Source organism: Pristis pectinata, chromosome 8, assembly GCF_009764475.1.
Source record: "Pristis pectinata isolate sPriPec2 chromosome 8, sPriPec2.1.pri, whole genome shotgun sequence".
Taxonomy (NCBI): domain Eukaryota; kingdom Metazoa; phylum Chordata; class Chondrichthyes; order Rhinopristiformes; family Pristidae; genus Pristis; species Pristis pectinata.
In genome coordinates, this window is record NC_067412.1 from 48,943,084 (window position 1) to 48,965,392 (window position 22,309).

Sequence of the window (22,309 nt, forward strand, 5' to 3'; positions counted from 1 at the left end):
TTAGATCGATTAGGCCTCCTTTCACTAAAGTTACAAGAATGAGTAAGATTTCATTCAAACATACAAAATTCTAACAGGACTGGCAGGGAGAATGTTTCCTCTGGCTGGGGTATCAAGAGCAAGTGGTCACAACCTCAGGATACAGGACAAGGCATTAAGGATCGAGATGAGAAGAAATTTCTTTACTCAGATGGTGATGAACTTGTGGAATTCTCTGCCAAAGAAGGTGGTGGAGGACAAATCACCAAATATATTTAAGGAGATGGATAGCTTTCTAGACACAAAAAGCATCAAAGGTTCTGGGAAAAGAGTAGAAAAGTGGTATTGAGAAACGATCAGCCATGGTCGTACTGAACACTGGAGCAGGCTCGAAATACCAAATAGCCTACACTCATTCCTACTTTGTATGTTTCTATGACTGATACCACATGCAAGGAAATGAGGTGGAAATTAAGATTTTAAAGGATGACACAATTTTTCCAGCACAGTTTTCTTTGATTAACACAAGGGTTGTACTCCAGCAACGTGAAAGGGCATCTGACTCAGCAGAACTAGCATGTCCAGGCAAAGATCTAAAAATAGATGTTTGTTAGGGACTTATGCAAGAGCAAATTTTTGAGATCACGCAGTTGTGATGGCATTCACAAACTGTTAAGATGAATTACTTCTAACTTGAAAAGTTGCTTAGGATAAGCCAGAGGTTTTCAACCTGTGGTCCGCGGACACCTGGGGGTCTGCAGCGGGTTGCCGGCGGGCCTGTGAGCAAGCCAAGAAAAAAATGGAAAAGCGACCTGTTACAAAGACGTAGCTTACTTGCTTGCTCCAGTTTTCCACTATTCAGAAAATCGGCCATATCTATTCTATCTGTTATAGGCGACAATCTTAGAGACTTAGACTGTGTTCCCTTCTGGTAAGCTGCTGCTTAATATTCGATTTGTGCAGTCAGAGTAGTCAGTACTATTCACTACTCACTACTATTCTGTTGTGCACTGTAGTTTCAGCAAGACTGAGTGATGTTGTTGGTGTGCCTTAATAATATTGCTTACTTACCATGCATTTACACCACAGTGATGTCACTGTTAAACGAAAAGCGCACAAGCTGTAAATTTTAGATTAGTTTTGTTAATTTTGTTTATCAGTAATAGTAATTAAACTGTCCAGCGTGTATTGCTGAGTATGGAGAAACTTCTGAAGAGAATAGCTGACCAGAAACTGGAAGATTCTGATGATGAAGGGGATAAGGGTGACCGAAAGAGAAAACAACGTAAGTACAAACCAGAATACATTTCATATGGCTTCATCGCAGTGGGGACAAATGTGGACCAACCTCTCTGTGTTGTGTGTTTGCAAACACTGTCCAACAATGCAATGAAACCAGCGAAATTGAAGCACCCTTTAACAACAGTGCATCTAGATATTGCCAGTAAGCCGAAGGAATATTTTGAGCTGCAAAAGGAGCTTTACCTCGAGCAGAAAGTCAAAATGACAGCCTGCGCCACTGTAAATGAGAAGGCTCTTCGCGCATCATATTTGGTAGCATTAAGAATAGCACATTCCAGAAAGCCTCACACAATTGGAGAAGAGCTTATACTGCCTGCAGCAGTAGATATGTGTGAAGCTGTACCAGGAAAAGAATCCAGTCAAAAACTGAAAGTCATTCCACTGTCTGATAACACAGTAAGCAGAAGAATTGGCGATATGGCGGAAGATATACAGAGCCAGCTGATAGCACGTCTTCGGCAAGTCAGATTTGCGATTCTGCTCAATGAAAGTACTGATGTTGCCAGTGCTGCGCGGTTGTTGGTTTATGTTCGATATTGCTGGGAAGGAGAGGCTTTGGAAGACTTTTTATTTTGCAAGGTGCTCCCAGGGCGTACAACTGGTGAAGAACTTTTCCGTGCGCTTGAAACATTTTTTGTACAATCGGCATTGGCGTGGACACAGTGTATTGGAGTATGCACGGATGGTGCTGCCGCAATGACAGGACAGAAGTCGGGTCTAGTTGCATGACTGAAAGAAGTAGCTCCACATGTAGCAGCAACCCAATGCATGATTCACCGTGAGGCTTTGGCTGCAAAGGATGTGGATGAAAATCTTGCGGATGTGTTTTCCACGTACATTAAAATCGTTAACTTTATCAAAGCCAGGCCGCTCAATCATCGTTTGTTTGAAAACATATGCCGTGAAATGGAAGCTGAGCATAAGTATTCGTTGCTACATACAGAAGTCAGATGGTTGTCATGAGGCCTCATTGTGCAGCATGTATATGAATTGCAAGATGAACTGCTCATTTTTCAAAATGAGCATAACAGATCATTGGCACAGTTCTTGACAGATGAGATGTGGGTTGCCAGATTAGCTTATCTTGCAGATATTTTCGACATTTTGAACAGTTTAAATCTATCATTGCAAGGATCTGGCTCAAATGTTCTGAAAACGCATGACAAAAATCAACGCCTTCCAGAAAAAATTCCATATCCAGAAGGGAAGATGCGAGCAAGGCATCTATGATATGTTTCTGTTGCTGGCTGACTTTCTGACAGTGAATGAGACTAAGACAGAGGCCATTGCAAGCACCGTTTTGAACCATATTCAACAGCTGTCACATTATTTCCATGACTATTTCGGCGACGATGACATGAGCATGTTTGATTGGATTCGAAATCCGTTTGAATGCATGCTTACTGATTTAACTGGACGTAAACAAGAAGAATTGGCTGAACTGTCATCTGACAGGACTTTGCGCTTGCAGTTCAACCGAATGTCACTGTTGTCGTTCTGGATAGCATGTTCCCAGGAGTATCCACTGCTGTCCGGCAAAGCCGTCAATGTTCTGTTACCATTTGCAACCACTTATTTGCGCGAAAGAGCATTTTCTGCAGTCACTGCCATGAAAACCAAATACAGATCAAGACCGAATATTGAGGATGACATACGCGTATGTTTGTCGCACATACCACCACGTTTGGACAAACTCTGAAGTGCAAAACAGGCACAACCTTCACATTGAACTGAACACTGAAAGACACCGCTGGTAATTATCGGTGATTGAAATAGTCACTACTTCAATAGGGCCTATGTGTAGTAATTTAAGTGTTATATGCATGAATTATCAATTGTTTGATTTTGTGGGCTTTGGGGGTCCGCCATCTAACAAGGACATGTTCTGGGGGTCCGCAGCATGAAAAAGGTTGAAAACCACTGGGATAAGCCATATTCCACAAGGTTAGTTTGAACAAAAGGGAAGACTTGTTTGCTCAAAGAGCATATATACATTTATCTAACATAAATGAAGAATGCTCAAGTGATTTAAAGTCTGAATTAGTTAATGCAATGCATGAATTATTCCTGATCCAATGCATTAACATCAGCTTAGAAGGCACTGCACATCTGACTTAGTAATGACAAACAATGTAGAAAGCATCCTAGGAAATGAAGCCAAGCCCTTCCTTGTGATTACATACACTTGCATAGCTACATGCCACAGGCCATTTAGCCCAACCTGTTCAACAGCAATAATCATGCATCCTCTGGTCTTGCCTTGGCTAAATCTAGTACTATAATCATTTATTTCCTTTTCTCTCAAATGCCTGTCCAGCCTTCCCTTAAACACATCTACACTATTCGCTGCAACCATAACTTAGGCTAGGGGGTTCCACATTCTCACAACTCTTTGGTAAAAGAAGTTTCTTCTGAATTCTCTATGACATTTTTTGGTGACTACTTCATATCATAAGGCTTCTTGTTATGCCTTCCGCACAATGGAAACGTTCTCTATCCATTCACTTTATCAAAAAGATACATCATAATTCCAAAATCTATTTGATCATCCTTCAGCATTCTTTTCTCACGTCTGTCCATCTTTTGCTAATATGGTATCATCCTTGTAAACTGTCACTGCACTCTCTAGTACTTATGTATTCTTTTTTATAGTAACACAATATTCTAACCAACATTCAAACCAACATTCAATACTGGTTTGCTAACCAGTGGCACATCTTTTTATTGATTGCTGCATCTGTGCTCTGTGAACTCTTTGTTCTATTACCCCACCTGGACTCTCACATTCCAAGTAATCTTCCTATTCTTCATTTTCAAATGCATTAACTGTGGTTCAGTTCCTTTGCCAATTATCTGCCCATTCTTCAAGTTGACTTGCATCATCTTGTAATTTATTGCTGTTCTCCTCAGTATCAAGTATAACTTACCCAAGAAAAGATTGGCATCATCTGCAAATTTAGAAATTCTTTTTACTTCTAAATTGTGAATTCCAAACAGCAGTGCTCCCATCATGACCCATCCTCTTGAACTGTGGAAAAACTATCCTTTAATACCAGCCAGCAATCCATTCTGCTATTTGACCCTTGCCTCTGCACTCTGACCTTATTCCTTAGTTTATTATGGAATACTTTAATGAAGGCCCTTTAAAGATATAGATAAATTCCATCCAGTGCTCTATCAGTGCCTATTCTCTCCCTTTACTTCTGAAAACAAAACATCAATAAGGTTGTTCAAGTGACAATTGTTTTGGCTATTGACTATTCATCTTCATACTCACTTCCATTTGTTCCCCTCTGGCAAGGACTACACTATTTTACTTACTGCCAAGGATAAGCTACCTAGTCTCTTGTTCTGACATATTCTATCCCCCTTCCTAAATATGGGTATTATATTTCAACTGATACTGTATAGCAATGCATCTGCTATATCTTAATTAGATTCTTATCTGGACCACAATTTTATCCTCCAACTTTGATTTGTTTATTTAATATATCCCCCTTCTCTATTTTGAGTGCATTCATCGCATGACTCACTTCACCATCTAATCTCATGTCCATCATTCCTCTCTCATTGGTAAATATCAAAGGAAAATAATGATTTGATGTTTCTGCCATCTCTCTGTTGTCACCTATGCTTTGGCCTATCTATTTCTCAATGACCCCATTCCCATCCAGACATTTCTTTTAAATTGGTCTCTGAAAATATTTTGCTGTTTTATTTTTTGTTCCTTGATAATTTTATTTCACAGTTCCCCTTTTTGACTTTTCTCCCAATCCCCTCATATTCTCTCTTACCATGCACTCCTCTGCTGTCGATGTACTTAATGCATGCCTCTTTCCTTACCCTCAAATGTTCTTTCATGTCTTTATTCATCATCACTCCTGTTTAACTTCTTTCCTTCTTATAAAATGTATTTTTCCTGCACTCTGTTGAAAACTTCTTTAAGTTTTTCCCCCATTATTGATAGATTCAAAGTTGAGTTTGAATGATGAGTGGATAGAAACACAATTTTAAAATTTTGCTGGGAGAGTAATCCTAAACGAATCAATGTGGTATTTGCAGAATTTGAAGTCAGTTTTTCTTTTAAAAGAACCTAAAGCAAAGCTAACAACAGTAAATTTCATCAGACATCTATCAAATTGTCCAGTAACATACCCAAGGGAGAAAAACCAGATTCCTTACCCAGTAAGTCGGAGTCATACAGCATAGAAACAGGCCATTCGGCCCACCACGTCCACGCCAACCAGTCGGCACCCATCTGCATTATTCCCACCGGATAATAAAGTTTATTTGTGACTCAATTCCAAAAGCTAAATGGGTGACTATTAATTATTCTCAAAGTAATCTATAATTTAGTATCCAAAAATTCTACAGAAACACACACAAGCTGTAGCAATTGAAGTAAACAAGAAAGCAAGGCACGGGCAACATATGCCAATCTAACATTAATGCCTATTTCCAACCACTGAACAAAATAGGGATAAATAAAGAAGCAACGCAAACTCTGACAGCATGAGAAGCGGTGAAACTTCCATCAGTTCAAATAACCAACACAAGCAATGATTGGAAAGTTTAAATATAGCAGATGATATTTCCTCCACACCAGCAAAAATAAATCAAAAAAAGGGTACTGACTTCAAGGTAGTGGATATTTAAAGTAGCAATTATTGAAAGTATATTTTGATGTAATCCCATTTATGTTCATCTGGTAGAACAATGAACATTGAGACACAAGAGACTGCAAATGCTATAATCTGGAGCAAAAAACTGCTTGAGGAACTCAGTGGGTCAGACAGCATCTGTGGAAGCAGAGGGATGGTCGATATTTTGGGTTGAGACCCTACATCGGGAACAATGAACTTGTTCTGAATGTGCTCAATTGATGAAAGATTTATCATTATCTTCATAATATTCATTAGTAAGCTCATTTTTAAGCTAAAGGGACCCATGAGTCTGGATACTTTTAAATAAGTTAGGGATATAATTTGAATCCCCAAAATGGAATCAACGGGTACTTATCAGATGTTGCCAGATTTGAAAGAGACTTCAAAGGTATGCACTTTTTAAATAAACATAGAAAAACCTACAGCACAATTCAGGCCCTTCGGCCCACAAAGCTGTGCCGAACGTGTCCCTATCCTAGAAATTACTAGGCTTACCCATAGCCCTCTATTTTTCTCAGCTCCATGTACCTATCCAACAGTCTCTTAAAAGACCCTATCGTATCCGCATCCACCACCGTTGCCGGCAGCCCATTCCACGCACTCACCACTCTCTGAGTAAAAAACTTACCCCTGACATCTCCTCTATACCTACTCCCCAGCACCTTAAACCTATGTCCTCTTGTGGCCACCACTTCAGCCCTGGGGAAAAGCCTCTGACTATCTACCCGATCAATACCTCTCATCATCTTATATACCTCTATCAGGTCCCCCCTCATCCTCCATCGCTCCAAGGAAAAAAGGCCGAGTTTCCTCAACCTGCTTTCATAAGGCATGCTCCGCATTCCAGGCAGCATCCTTGTAAATCTCCTCTGCACCATTTCTATGGCTTCCACATCCTTCCTGTAGTGAGGCGACCAGAACTGAGCACAGTATTGTAAGTGGGGTCTGACCAGGGTCCTATATAGCTGCAACAATACCTCTCGGCTCCTAAATTCAATTCCCCAATTGATGAAGGACAATACACCATATGCCTTCTTAACCACAGAGTCAACCTGTGCAGCCGCTTTGAGCGTCCTATGGACTCGGACCCCAAGCTCCCTCTGATCCTCCACACTGCCAAGAGTCCTACCATTAAGACTATATTCTGCCATCATATTTGACCTACCAAAATGAACCACTTCACACTTATCTGGGTTGAACTGCATCTGCCACTTCTCGGCCCAACTTTTCATCCTATCTATGTCCCTCTGTAACCTCTGACAGCCCTCCAAACTATCCACAACACATCCAACCTTTGTGTCATCCGCAAACTTACTAACCCACCCCTCCACTTCTTCATCCAGGTCATTTATAAAAATCACAAAGAGCAAGGGTCCCAGTACAGATCCCTCAGGTACACCACTGATCACCAACCTCCATGTAGAATATGACCTTTCAACAACCACTCTTTGCCTTCTGTGGGCCAGCCAGTTCTGAATCCACACTGCAATGCCCCCTTGGATCCCATGCCTCCTTACTTTCTCAATAAGCCTTGCATGGGGTACCTTATCAAACGCTTTGCTGAAATCCATATACACTACATCTACTGCACTCCCTTCATCGATGTGTTTAGTTACATCCTCAAAAAATTCAATCAGGCTTGTAAGACAGGACCTGCCCTTGACAAAGCCATGCTGACTCTTCCTAATCATATTATACCTCTCCAAATGTTCATAAATCCTGCCTCTCAGGATCTTCTCCATCAGGTTACCAACCACTGAGGTGAGACTCACCGGTCTATAATTCCCTGGGCTATCCCTACTACCTTTTTTGGATAAGGGAACAACATCCGCAACCCTCCAATCTTCCAGAACCTCTCCCGTCTCCATCGACAATGCAAAGATCATCGTCAGAGGCTCCGCAATCTCTTCCCTCGCCTCCCACAGCAGCCTGGGATACATCTCATCCGGTCCCGGCGACTTATCCAACTTGATACTTGCCAAAAGTTTTAGCACCTCCTCTTTCCTAATATCTATATGCTCAAGCTTTTCAGCCCGCTGCAAGTCCCCACTAATGGCTATAGTTCTAGTTTAAAACATTAAAATACAAACAAATAATTGGGAATCAATAAGAAATGGATTTAAGAATGGGAAGCATTGGACACCATCTGAAGTGATGTTTGATCCAATGTAAATGTTGATCAAGTGTCCTCTGTTCGTTGTTGCAAGTCATACAGTTTTTTAGTTCATGTCAATGATTCACATCTAGAGATTAATACTATCCACTGGAAGTGTAGTAAACTTTCATTTTGTTTGCCACTGAATTGAGAGAAATGAGAAGTGGATCTGCCTATGCCATTAATCTAGAAATAATCATCTGAAAATCTGAATAAATTACTTCCAGTTGCAGTCAGATTAGCAAAGCCTACGTCGAAGTAGTTTCAATCAACTAGCTTTATTCAAATTCTGAGATAAGTATGGCATTTAAGTGTACAAAGCATGAAAATAATTTGGATTAATAAACTGGTCAATGGAATCAGATCAGTGGTGTTAAATGAGATGCATCTGCAATGCCATGAGCTATACTAACTGTGTTTCCAGGGGATAGTCTCATCACAGCTCAAGTATCTGCAGAGCAGGAATAAGTTACCAAACAGAAAAGAATGACTATCAACGCTGAAACTGAAAATGAAGAGAAATAGAATTAACTCTTAGATCAATTACTCCTCATCAGATTTCTAATATGGGAAACTGGAACGAAATTTTAAACTTTATTTCTCTTTTCACAGATGCTACCTGACCTACTGAGTGTTTCCAGCATGTTTTAGTTTTATTGCAGAAGAGAAAGACCATGCTGATACACTTGGGACTCGTGCACTAAGCTGCACTCTCTCACCAGTCTTCAGCTCTGAATGTTGGCAAATGCAAAGTTTGCCATGTTCACAAAACTACAGGCTTGCAGGAGGAAGAGGAGCCTTGAAAATGCAATAACCATAGGGGAAAGAAAATTCGAAGGGATTTGCTTGTTAGGGAAACCAATAGGCATTTTTCCAGTGATAGAATGTGGCCTTCTGCTGCCAGGTCCAAAGGTGCCACTGAGTGACTGCAAAACATCCCAGAAGAGATAATAGGTCTGGGAAGGATGGTAGGGAGATGCAGAGAGGACTAACCAGAGATCATGGTCCATTAAGCAAAAAGAAGATAAAATTCTTCAGGGGCATTCTGGAGGGATAGTAATGGGGTTAAAATGTAGACTTCAAAGGCTAGTAATATCTGGTTGACTACTGGCTAGTAAAAATAGTATTGAAAGGATAAAACAAATGAACGTGTGACTGAAGAGATAGTGCAGGAGAGGGAACTTTAGGTTCCTGGGTGATTGGGGCTGGTTCTGAGTGAAATGGGATCCACACAAGTCTGTACAAGAATGAAGAAGTTTGCTATTGCCATTCAACAAAATTGCACTGTGATGTGGAACTATGAGTAACAACATGCTGATTAAGTTTGGTGATCGGTAGGTGTAAACAGTTACAAGGTATTGTCATGTGGAGTTGACAGCAGTACAATTTAAACCAGGTCTGGGTGTACTTGATGGGAATGTGGGGGAATAAAATGGGATTAGTATAGAATTAGTGTAAATGGGTGCTTGATGTTTGGCGTGGATTCGGTGGGCCACAGGGCCGGTTTCCATGCTCCAGGACTCGGAGGTCAGGATTGGGTATTAAATATTCCTAATGCAAAGTGGAGAAGGAGAGGAAGTGTCAGGCTTAGTGGTAATGGGATGGGAGGTCGGTCAGCAATGATTAAAAAGAACACTGCAAAGATACCCAGGAGCAATGAAATCTGGAATCTGTTTGTCAAAGATACAATATGGTGCCATTATATTACTGGCTGTTGTATGGAAAGCAAAGTGAAAGATTGGATGAGCAAGTCCACAGCGACATTAGAGGGGTATAGAATCACAGAACAGTAATAATGGGGGGACATCAATTATAGCATGACTGTAAATAAAAACATCAACAAGGGAGAACTTCTTGTTCGATATTTTTGTCACAATAAGGAAGGAGACATTTCTGGACCAAGTGAGGCAACATTTAGGAACAGGGATCATTGTACCATATAATTTCAGCAGCTAAGGGAAAGGACAAGGAGTAACCTAGAAGTATAGTGAATAGCAAGGAGAATAATGACAGACTTCAAGAAGACATAACTGGTGGAATGGATAGGCATGTGGTAATTGAATGCAGGGAAGTCCAAACTGATATATTTTGGTGGGAAGAATAACACAAAAAAAGTACAATTCTAAAAGGGATTACCTAGCTATACATGTGCATGTATGTTTGAAAGTGGTAGGGGAAGTTGAGAAAGCTGGCAAAACAAAACATATGGAATCCTGGGAGTCAAAAGCAGAGGCACAGGGAACAAAAATTAGAACTTTTGGTCAACTTTGATATGAAATATTGGTTTGGTCATTACTGCATTTTTGGGACCAATTCCACTCACCACATTTTAGGAAGATTTAAAAGCCTTGGAAAGGATGCAAAAAAGACTTCTAAGAATGGTTTCCAGTGCCTGGAAGATGAAACTGTTCTCCCAAGTGCACAAGCAAGCTGAGGAAATGTAACATCAATGTAGTGAATATTGCGGGTGAGAGAAAACAGTTAAGATGATCAGGGAGAGAGGAATGCAAGTGTAGAGAGCCAGAGGAAACAAATTTTGGTACCAGAGGTAATACTTCCAAAGATAACACAAAGAAAAAACTTTTTATCCTACACATCATCTGGAATGCTTTGCCTGACAAGTTAGAGGAAGGTAAATTCAAAGAGGGCTTTCAAAATGGATTTGGATAAGTACTAGAATGAAAAAAAATGTGCACGGCAGGAACGTCAACTACATTGCTCATGAGTGAGATAGCACAAATTGAAGGAAATTTGTTCTCTACTGTTACTATAAGATTTTATGATCTTGTGTTAGAACGTCAACAATTTGGTACAGTATTTATCTGCAGAGATTAAACAGGTAAGGGCAAAGTGATCTCAATATAGTACACAAGGATTCAAAAGACAGAACAATTACTTTTGTATTGTTCAGAATGCTCACCCCCCCCCCCAATAATTTATCCATTTAGAAATACTTATAGAATTCAATCTGAGAAATCCCTAAAGCTTGGAAACAATTGCCACATATTCTATAAATGTGCTTCAGTCACTGTCAGATTCAAGATGGTCTATGGTCAGCCTCAGAAACACAAATCTGGACCACTAGATTAACAGCATCATGCATGTACATGATATCATCAGCTTGAAAACTTCCCAAGGCAATTCACAAGAAGAAGATCCAATCAAAATTGCCACTAAGCCAAAGAGGTTTGACTGGTTTTAAGGAGCATCTTGAAGAAAGAGAGAGGTGTGGAAAAGTGGAAAAAATTAGATAGAGATTTTCAAAGCTTGTGATTTAGATGACTGGACAAAACTACAGAATCATTTAAGACTCACCTTGGTGAGAGCATACATTTTTTTTCTCAACTAAAAGAATAAGTATGAATTCTCTTCACCCATTGCTGCTTTTCAAAATTTCAAACAACAAACCAAATCGAAAGGATGGTTATGGAGTTTTCTGCAACAGTCACTGTCACAACTGTAAATGCAAACTTGGCAACCTATTGAGACAAGACTGAATAATTTTATATGAATACAGAGGGCCTGCTTCGCTGATTTGGCTGTAATCCACTGTTTTGAATTTCATTAGTTTAAATTCAACTGAGGAAGACTTCACCATTCTGATGCAGTCCACTGCGTCAGCGTCTAAAGTCACAATTCACTAATGGTCAGAACAAAATGGGAGTTTTAATAGGATACACTGGCAAAACTCGCAGTGCTAGTTCTTTTTAGTTATTCATTTTTCATGATTCTCATGTCATTGGCATGGCTAGCATTTATTGCCTATTCCTATTTATTTCCAGGAAGGTGGTGATGAGCTGCCTTCTTGTACTGCTTAAGTCCTTCTAGTGAAAGTGCTCCCACAGTACTACTGGATAGGGAGTTCCAGGATCTAGACCCAGCAAAGATAAAGAATTGACAGCAGGATACGAAACTCTGATAAGGTTAGACTAAACTAGGCAAAAAGAGACCCATGTGGAGCATAAACATTGGCAAGAGCATTATGTTTAGTTAGAAATTAAATTCCCTAGATTAGAGTCATAGAGCACTACAGCAAAGAAACAGGCCCTTCAGCCCATCTAGTCCATGCCAGCCTAGTCTTCTGCCTAGTTACATTACTTGTTACATTCAGTATTTTTACATAAATTTCACCAACTATAAAGTGGCATGTTTATCATTTTCCCCCACTGAAGATGTGGTTCAGTGTTTTGAAGAAACAAAATTCATAGCATTCTCATCTCTTTTCCAGAACATTATAAGGTAATGCAGTAAAATAAACCCCTAGACTGGTGTCTGGCTACCAGCTGATTTCTCGTGCTACCACAATTCTTTGTCTTGGTCCTCATTTGCCTAATCTTACACTCCCTCATCTCTCTTGCCATTGCACCTCAGCCAAATCCAACAGTCTGAAATGACCATCTTGCTCCTGGCATAAGCTCAATCAAACTCAGAAGTATTTCTCCCAATATTTTTACTGTAAATCCTGCACTCACAAAACAGAAGATTTTATTTCTGACATCTTATTGTTTATAAAATATTTAAAACATTTAATTATTCCTATTTATATTTCCCAATGAATCTTTCAAATAAAGTTTAGCAGAACAAAATATAATAGCTGCAATTGGGTTTCCCTATGACTTGCCTTTATTTGGGAAGTTTTCAAATGCTTTAATCAATAATTAAATTTAGTTTTGACAAATTGATTTTGCCAACTTCTCAGTTCTCTCCAATGGCACTGCTTGAACTGGTGGGCACTAGCAGGATGAGGGTGTAGTAGCTGAGTGCTAATGACTGGACATGCAGCCAGAGTTGCAACATCATTGATTCAGAAACAGAAGTTCTAATTCCAATAAAATGGGAAATTTAAATGCAAGTAATTAAATAAATTTGGAATTAAACAAGATTTCAGTCTCAATAAGGATAAGCATAAAACCACCGGACCATTGTAAAAATCCATCAGGTTCTCTAATATCCTTCAGGGAAAGAAATGTGGTGTCCTTGCCAAGTCCAGTCAATTTGTAACTCCAGACCTACTAACGTGATTGGATCTTAACTTAGGGGCAAGTAACAACGGACAATAAATCCCTCTGTCCTTGTAACTTTCCATGAACAATTATGTTTAAAAAAAAGCTGTTTTTTTAAACAAAATCAGAGCTTTAATCATGTGTGGTAAGCTTGTTACTAATTCTTAAAAAGCTTGGCTGAAGTTCAACTCCCAACTATATAGCAGAACCAAAAATCCATTTACTTTACAAGGATAAAAACATCTCCCAGAATAAGAAATTTCAGACAATATTCCACAGCATACAAATGCTGAAACCTTAAAGGAGTGCCAAAGCTCAAAATAGGTTTATGTGAATATTTTACAACATTGAAAACTCCTGACTGAACATGGAAAAAGTTGTACTACTTTCTCCTTCATTCATCTCCCACTCAAGCTTCAAAAAGAAACTGAAATTACAAAACTGTTTCAGAATTGTAGAAGCTTCAATAAACTCAGATCTGGTAATGATAGAAAATATTTTTTGTTATTCCTCATTTATTGAGCAGTTTCTTATATCAAACACGACAATTGAATATCAGCGGCTGAACATTAATGCTTATTTCCAAAACAGTCGAGGGAGAAAAGACGTACAACTTAAACTTGTACAACTGAACAGTTTTCAAAATATCTATAGAATAAAACAGTTACAAGTACTCTCCCTATCAATAATTTTCCATTCTTATTAAAACATGATAAATGTTAAATCTGAATCTGAATCCTGTACAATTGTCACCTCGGACAGAGATGTGCAAGTAGCTTATTGCAGCACCTTTTGTACCATTAGCAGCATAGAGGTCTTAAAAAACACAGCAAACTCAGCAGGTGCATTAATAAGAACTATCCACATACCACCATTGACTTCCAACATTTGCCAATGACAAGTTAAGGATTGTACAGCTCAGTAAGAGTAAAACTTCATTTGCCTGTATAAAAAGGAAGTGCAGATACATTTCTACTCAGCTTTTTCCAGACAAGAAAATGTTTTGAAAGGATCTGGAACTGGTGAAAAACATAAGGAATTAGTCCAGCTAATGAATATGCACTTTAACTGGCAAGATACTGGAAATCTGGAACTCTCTTGAAACCTGTAGATAGGTCAATTATTACTTTCATTTCTGAAAGTTATAGTTTTGTTAGGCAAGGACGCAAGGGACTTGAAATCAAAGCTACTAAATGGAGCCCATATCAGCCATGATCTAGTTACATGACAAGTTAGGTTTGATGGGCTGAATTCCTATATTGCCTTAGCATTTAATGCTGGTTCATTCACATTTGCAATGATGTATACTGGTAACTCCTGTGACACACAGGCAGCTCCAGAGGCAGAACTGTAGAACTTCTCCCTGTTGTTATGATAACAATAGTACAGGGGTATCATGGTGAAAGCTGATAACAGCCAATTATGGGAGGATCTGCAAGTACAATGAAGTCCAAACTCAATTGCATTCCTCCTGTACTGTCAACATGGAAGAATTACATCAGTGGGATCAGATGCAATGAGATGTGAATTTCAAAATAATGACTGTGGATACCAGTTTCTTTAAATCAAGACCCTGAGTGTTTGATTAACAATACTAGAGGCGATAACCAGGTTTCCCACCCCATAACTGGAACCTTCACAGATCTCTACAAATAATAACTATGGTATTTTGTGACAGGCTTTTGAAAACACATCCATATCAATCTCCGCTTCTCTCTTATTATATTTTAATACCTGAAACTATCTAGGTTTGAGCCAGACTCCAGTAATTTATGACCTTCACCAAGCCTCTGGGGAGTTTGCCATAAATGCCTAGTCACTCAAACTCATGGCCATACTGTAGACTTTTAGGCCACAAATCCTAAACAATGTTGCCTTTCCTCTCTTCCAAAGCAACAAACTCCTTCCTCCCCACCCTCTCACATTGGGGGGCTGTGCAAGTGCCAAGTGAAATCTGGGGCATGAAAGCTCTCGGGCTCAGTTGCCGAAAATGAGTTGCAGAGATTCTATCACCATAAGTAATGTTAAGAAGTATTGTGTTTTCTAAGAGAGCAAATGGAATATTGGTCTTTATTGCAAAGGGGCTGGAGTTTAGAAATAGGGAAGTTTTGATAAAATTATATGGAGTGTTGGTGAGGCCATACCTGGAGTTCTACAATTTTGGTCAACTTATCTAAGGATATAGTAGCATTGAAAGCAGTCCAAAATAGATTGCCAAGGTTAATCTCTGGGATGAGAGAGTAGTCTTATCAAGAAAGGCTAAAATAGCTGGTCTGTATTTTTGTTTTAGAAGAATAAGAGGTGATCTTATTAACAAGGAAAATCTTGAACAGTTTCAAGATGGGGGCTGATCACTTACAACCAAGGTGTGAAGAAATTTCTTCTTGCAGAAGGTGGCAAATCTTTGGAACTCTCTGCCCCAGAGACTTGTGGAGGCAAGCTCATAAAACGAAATTAAAGAGAAGGTAGATAAATTTTTGAAAAATTGAAAGAATTAAGTGTTATGGGAATCTGGTACAGAAGAGGAGTTTAAGGCCTGGAGTAGTTCAGGCATGATCATATTGAATGGCAGGGTAGTCTTAAGGGCCCAGATGGTTTACTTCTGTTCCTATCTTCTTGTACCTTAAGTCAAATCATTTCTAAACAGAAACTAATATCACTAACTGTCTACTTTTAGCTGATAGTTCAATTACTCTGCACAGTTTTGTTCTCTATCACAAAACAAAAGTTATGGAGGCATGGAGAAAATATAAAATATTACATTGGATCAGAATTGAACCAGCAGAAAAAGCTGAACAGGTTCAGGATCCTAGCATAAAAATCTGCAAAGATCGGCTGGACAGAACAATCTATTTTGATGATGCAAAATTAGTGCTATTATATGCACAAAATGTATAATTTGATTACTCCTTACTCTAGAAGGGATTTACTTGCCTTAGACGAGCTGCATACAAAAAGTTCACTGGATCAATTGTTGGGATTTCCAGGTAAAAGAAACAATGATTTAGTGGTTAAATTCTTAGGCCAGGACCCAGAGGCCTGCACTGACAATCCAGAGGCAAGAATTCAAATCCCACATGGTAGGTTTAGAATTTAAATCCAGTTAATATACAATTTAATTTTATTAAGTCTGTATTAGCAATGTTAATCATGAAACTACTTTGCAAAAATATTTAAACTCTTCCAAAAAGTCATTTGTTTCAAAAATATCATTCAGGAAAGGAAATATGCTTCTCTTATATCATCTAGCTTTTTTATGACTTCACAGCAACAGCAAGACTGCTGCTCTCTGAAAAAGCCAAGCAAATCATTCAGTTGAATCTGTTTAAAAATTCCAACATCAGTTGCCCCATCATTTAAGACCTCAAAATTGTCAAACTTTATAACATCGCTTAGACAGGATGATAGGTGCAGAAAATTGAAATTTTACCACAATTGCAATTAAGGTACATTGTTTGAGAAAAGGGAGCATTTCTCCACAATGATTAGATTCTCCACAATCTAACTACAGTATGTTCTGCAGAACAACAAAACAAAAACAATACCAAAACAAGACACTTGGTCCAAACAGTCCTTCCCAGCATTTCAGCTTCTATCAAGCCTCTGCCAAACCTTCCTTAGCTAAATCATCATAATCTTCTATTTCCTTCTCCTTCAAATGCTTCTTCAGCCTCCCTTTGAATGTACTTGCACCACTTAGTGTATTAGTTCGTGCTATATTCTAACCACTCTTTGTGAAAATAAATTTCTCCTGAATTCTCTACTGGATGTTTTGGTGACCATCTTGTATTGATGGTCTCAAATTATGCACTTGCCCACAAATAGAAACATTCTCCATCCATTCAGAATTTTAAAGATTTAACGATTTTAAAGAAATCTTTTCAGAATTTTAAAGATCCCCATTAGGTTAGTCTTAACTTTTTTCCAAGAGCAGAAAAGATCCCGTTCATCCTTTTTTTTAAAAATGTGGTATCATCTTTGTAAATTTCCTATGCATGTGCTCAATTTTCTCTATGTTCTTCTAATATGGCAAAGAGAACTGCAGACAGTATTCTAAAAGTGGTCTAACCAAGGTTCAATATAGGTTGAGCATAACTGTCCTCCTTTTCAATTCCACCCTTCTGAAAATAAATCCAAATGCTTGTTTTCTTTGTTGGCCTTGCTAACCTGTGGCACAACTTTTAATGCCTGGTGTATTTGTAGTCTGTCCTCCTATCCAGCTGGATGCCTATATTTCTTATAATACATACCCTCTCCAGACCTGACAAAATGTTCTAGTTCCTTTGCCAATTATTTGCCCATTCTACAAGCTTATTCGTGTCTTCCTATAATGTGTTCCTGTCCTCTTAAATTGCCTGTACCTCTCTCCCAATCCACATCTATATAAATTTAGAAGTGTTCTTGATTCCAGAGACTAAATCTTCGCTGTAACTTGTGAGCAGCAGCAGTCCCAGCACTGATCCTTGTGGAACATCACTATCCATCTTCTTTCACTACAAATAGCTACCATTTAATCCCATTCTCTGCTTTTTGTCCTGCAGCCAGTCAGCAATCTCTTCCACAACATATCCACTGACTCCACATTCCCTGACTTTATGTATTAGTTTATTATAGAGAACACTATCAAAGGTCTTTTGAAAGTCTAGGTAAAATTACATGTACTGCATTATTAACTCATGAATGATTGATGCTGGCATACGCACCCAAAAAGGAAGTTTTCCAGCTGTAATTTTTTTCAACTGAGCACAAAACAAACTGCATCCCTTCGAATTATTGCATATTTAAGGCTCATTTGCATTACCTCATGGTGTCAGTGTGAGTAAACTGCACTCTACCAATGCTAGCTTTTTAATTATAAATCTGCATTAGTTCAAAACACAATCTTGTTACTTTGGCTGTAGTGTAAATGCACTTGAGATATGTCACCTGTTACTTTGAACAGAATGCACAGATTTATACAGCAGCTGAATTACTGTCCAACTTTCCACCTTACAGTAACATCTATACTTCTAGTCTTGCACAACAAGCCAGAGCTCATACAATTGTAATACATGTTTTGGGTGCCTTGGGACAGGTCGAGCAAGCCTAGATTACCTTGCATCTACCCTTCCCAAACAGCAAGTTCCTTATGTATTTAACTGGTCACATTTTGCATCAATTCAATCATACCTGTGGACAATCCCCCATTCTGATTGGCTCCTGACCCTCCTGTCACATTCGATCGAGGATAACTTTGTAAGTCAAGACTGCTGCTCCACCTTGCACTGCACGATTCCTCAGCTGGAGGTGAAACCAGTGGTTTATAAAAATACAAAAAAAATACAACTGGTTTCTTCAAAAGGAGTAACTTCAACATTTGACAAAGGTATGAATGAATCGTAACAGCATAATTACAGCTATTGGATTAAGGGGGATTGAAGATGGACTATTTAATATAATAAGGGAGCAGTCTATATTCCATTATCTGACAAAACACACAAATATATATAGCTCAATTACTGTGCAAATACAGTGCACATTTAGTTTCAGCCTTTCACTTTCAGCCTACTATGACACAATCCCACAGGTGGTACTGGATTTAAAATAATTATTGAAAAGATTATCAAGATGCAAACCACAAAAATTATCTACAAAGAAGTCACAAATCCCATGAATGGTGACTGATCTACCCTTCACACATAATTTGCAAATAATACACCAAAAAAATCATCCTTGCAAATTGACAACATTACTATCAACACACATGCACAAAACTCATGATTTTTACATTAAGTATAAATTCACTATTTAAAATTTAGTGCTCAATACTTCCCTATTCAGAGTAACCAATAAAACCATACTAATGCCAAATATTGTAACTCTTTGAAAGGTTAGCAATTTACAGATGCTAGAATAAATGTAAATCCTACTATTAAGTTGCTCAATTCAAGTTATCATATTCAAAAATTCGGTGTAAATTAGGTTTGCTCAGTTTAAGTAAGTAGATAACTCAAATAAATTGTAATTAATGGGCAGCTTATATAAACTAAAGCTACAGTTTATATTGGAAAACTATTTTCCACATGGCTACAAGTAGCAGGACCAAGCCACTTGACATGGATAAATACTTCATAGTAATTGTAAGACACATCTTCCCATTCAGCACCACCCCTAAATTCAGTTAGGCTTCCAGATCTGTAATGGCTGATATTAAAACTCAGCCTTGATTTCAAATTTCAGCCAAGGACACAAGACAAATCATAGAGCAACAATCCATAGCACCCTTTGAACCTCTCCACCATTCAGTAAGATCATGGCTGATCTGATCTTGGTCGTAACTCCATTTTCCTATCTGGTATCCAAAAGGGGATATGTCTCTAAAGTTAAAAATAAATCTCTCAGTCCTCTGCAAATTCCACAACTTTGACATCAATTCTGGTCTCCATCATCAATGAATTTAATTACTCAACCAATGGCAACCATGCATTCAGCTCCACAAGTACTAAGGCCTGGAATTTTCTCTCAATTTTTCTCCAAATCTCTACCCCTCTTTGGTCTTTTATTAACAGCAACTTCCATTTATCTCGAACCTTTGATGCATCAATACACCCAAAGATGCTCCATTGAACCTCATCAAATAAAAAATGACATTGAGATAAAAGCTGAAATATGCAAGCTGCTCTTAAAGCTGTGACTCAGATGGAAAAGGCATAGAGATATTTAGGGAAGAACTTTCAGAGTTTATGATTCTGGCAACTGAATATGCAGACATCAATACTTGAGCAATTAAATTTCTGAGAGGCCAGAATTAGTGAAACCCAAATAACTCAAAAGGTTCCAGGGCTGGAAGAGAAAGGGAGTGATTACAACATACAGAGATCTGAAAGATAGTTTCAAAATTCGCACCCTGGGGTGTTGATTAATTTGGTAACAATATAGGGCTTCCAGCAGAGGGGTGAATGGGGTTTGATACTAGTTAAGACATCAGTTTACAGAGAGCAGAAAATGGGATGTTAGTCCTAAAGATATTGAAATAATCAAGTCTAGGGGTAACAAATGCATGAACAAATGTTTCAGCTGTTAAGCAGAGTAGTCATCAGGCCATATTATAGAAAAGAAAATGGGTTATTTTAATGATGGTATGTCATCCTCATCATTGTGGTCAAATATGACACTAAGGTTGCAAGAATCCTATGCAGCTTCAGACAATGAGCAGGGAAAGGAATGGAGCCAGAAATCAGGAACATAGTGGTATGGAACAAAGACCAAAGCTTCAATTTTTCCCATTGTTTTGGAGGAGGAAACTTCTGCTCAGCCAGTACTGGATGTTAGACAAGCATCCTAACAATTAAAGGACAATGGAGGCATCAAGGGAGTGACAGTAAGATGCAACAAAGAACAATACATATTTGGGAAGAGAGAACAGAGAATAGATCTGGCTCTGACTGGATATACCTGAAAGTTATCATACAAATGTGGTCCTATTCAGCCAGGTGACAGTGGCAAAGTATTCAGGACTTGGAGCAGGAGAGTTTAAAAGAGGTAGATCTTGAAATTTCACCTTACAGGAATTTAAAAGAGGTAAGCTTGCTAATTGCTAATAGTTGATTGGCTGATCAGCAGCAGCCAATAAAAAGAAGGCAGGCTCAAGCAGAGTGGGTAGTTGAGATTTTGGTGTGAGGAGCCTGAGTAAGTGGCTTGGGTGTTGTGAGTGAGAGTGGATCTTTGAAAAGGCTTTGGTGAGGAAGAGCAGGTAAGGTTTTATTTTACTGTTGATCCTCACTATTTGATTCAGTGTAGGCAGGATGGTAGTTAGGGTAGTGGAATATTCTGCCTGCAAAATGTGGGAAGTCAGGGAACCTCATGGTCTCCCTGATGACTGCATCTGTGGGAAGTATACCCAGCGGCAAATCCTGACAGACTGGGTCAATGAGCTGGATGTACTTGGGATCATCTGGGAGGCTAAGAGCTTTGTAGGTGATATTTCTGCTGGGGTGGTCACACCCAAGGCACAGGCTTCAGATAGATGGGTGACTACTAGGAAAAGAGGAGTAGTAGCCAGTGCAGGGTTCCCCTGTGGCCATTCCCCTCACTAACAAGTATATCTCTTTAGATCCTGTTGAAGGGGCTATTCTTTCAAGGGTGAGTAGCAGTAGTCTGGTCACTAGTACTGTGACTGGCTTGGAGGGAAAGGGTGCAGTCAGAGTGATACACTCTAGTGAGGGGGACAGATTCTATGGCTGCAGAAGAGACACCAGGATGGTTTGTTATCTCCTGGGTGCCAGATTCAAGGATATCCCTGAGCAGGTGCAGCAAATTCTTGAGGGGCAAACAGCCAAAGGTTGTTGTATGTGTTTGTACAAATGATATAAGTAGGACAAGGGATGAGGTTCTACAGAATGTGTAGAGAGTTGGGTAAGATGTTAAAAAGCAGGACCTTGAGGATGGTGCTCTCTGGATTACTCAGTGCCATGTGCTAGTGAGGTCAGAAATGGAAAGAGGCCAAATGAATTTCCAGCTGAGGAGCTGGTGCAGGGGGCAGTGATTCAGGTTCATGGACCATTGGGATCTCTTCTGGGGTCAAGGTGATCTGTACAAGAAGGATGGATTGCACTTGAACCAGAGGGAAACTTTGCTAGTACTACACAGGAGGGTTTAAACTAGATTAGCAGGGGTGTGGGAGTCTGAGGAGGAGCAAGTCATGGGATAAAGCAGTAGCCAGTAATAGTAAGTTTAGCAATCAGGATAGCCAGGGATATAGTAAAGGCAGGGAAAGAAATATGCAGTTAAACTGTATGTATTTCAATGCATGAGGTTTAACAAGTAAGGTGGATGAACTCTGAGCATTGATTAGCTCTGAGGATTGGGATGTTATAGCCACAACAGAAACATGGCCGAGAAAGGCAGGACTGGCAGCTCAATGTTCCAGGATACAGATGTGACAAGTATAGGTAGGCAAGTTGGGGGTGTTGCCTTTTTGATAAGGGATGATATAACAGCAGTACTTGGAGATGACATTCTTGGGGACCAGCCAGTGAAGCCATATGGGTAGAACTTAAAAACAAGAAGGGGAGGGTCACTAGTGGGGCTGTATTATAGACCTTACCACTGCCCCCCCCCACCCCCCAATAGTCAGTGAACTTGAAGTGTGTAGAAAAATTGCTCATAGTTGTAAGAATAATACATAGTTTTAAAAATATTAGGAGATTTTAATTTCCCCAGTACTG

General features: G+C 39.2%; 1 protein-coding gene across 3 annotated transcripts in view; it reads right to left on the bottom strand.

Moving 5' to 3' along the window:
• hdx (highly divergent homeobox) overlaps positions 1-22,309 on the bottom strand; it is a 102,609-nt gene that overhangs the window by 76,614 nt on the left and 3,686 nt on the right. For 2 of the 3 annotated variants that reach the window (XM_052021784.1, XM_052021782.1), the window contains exon 2: positions 18,273-18,383. The exons of the other annotated variant lie outside the window; for it this stretch is intronic. In XM_052021784.1, the coding sequence (XP_051877744.1) occupies positions 18,273-18,290 (18 nt within the window). In that variant the 5' untranslated portion in view covers positions 18,291-18,383. The remainder of the gene's footprint in view (positions 1-18,272; positions 18,384-22,309) is intronic. 3 annotated transcript variants of the gene reach the window in all.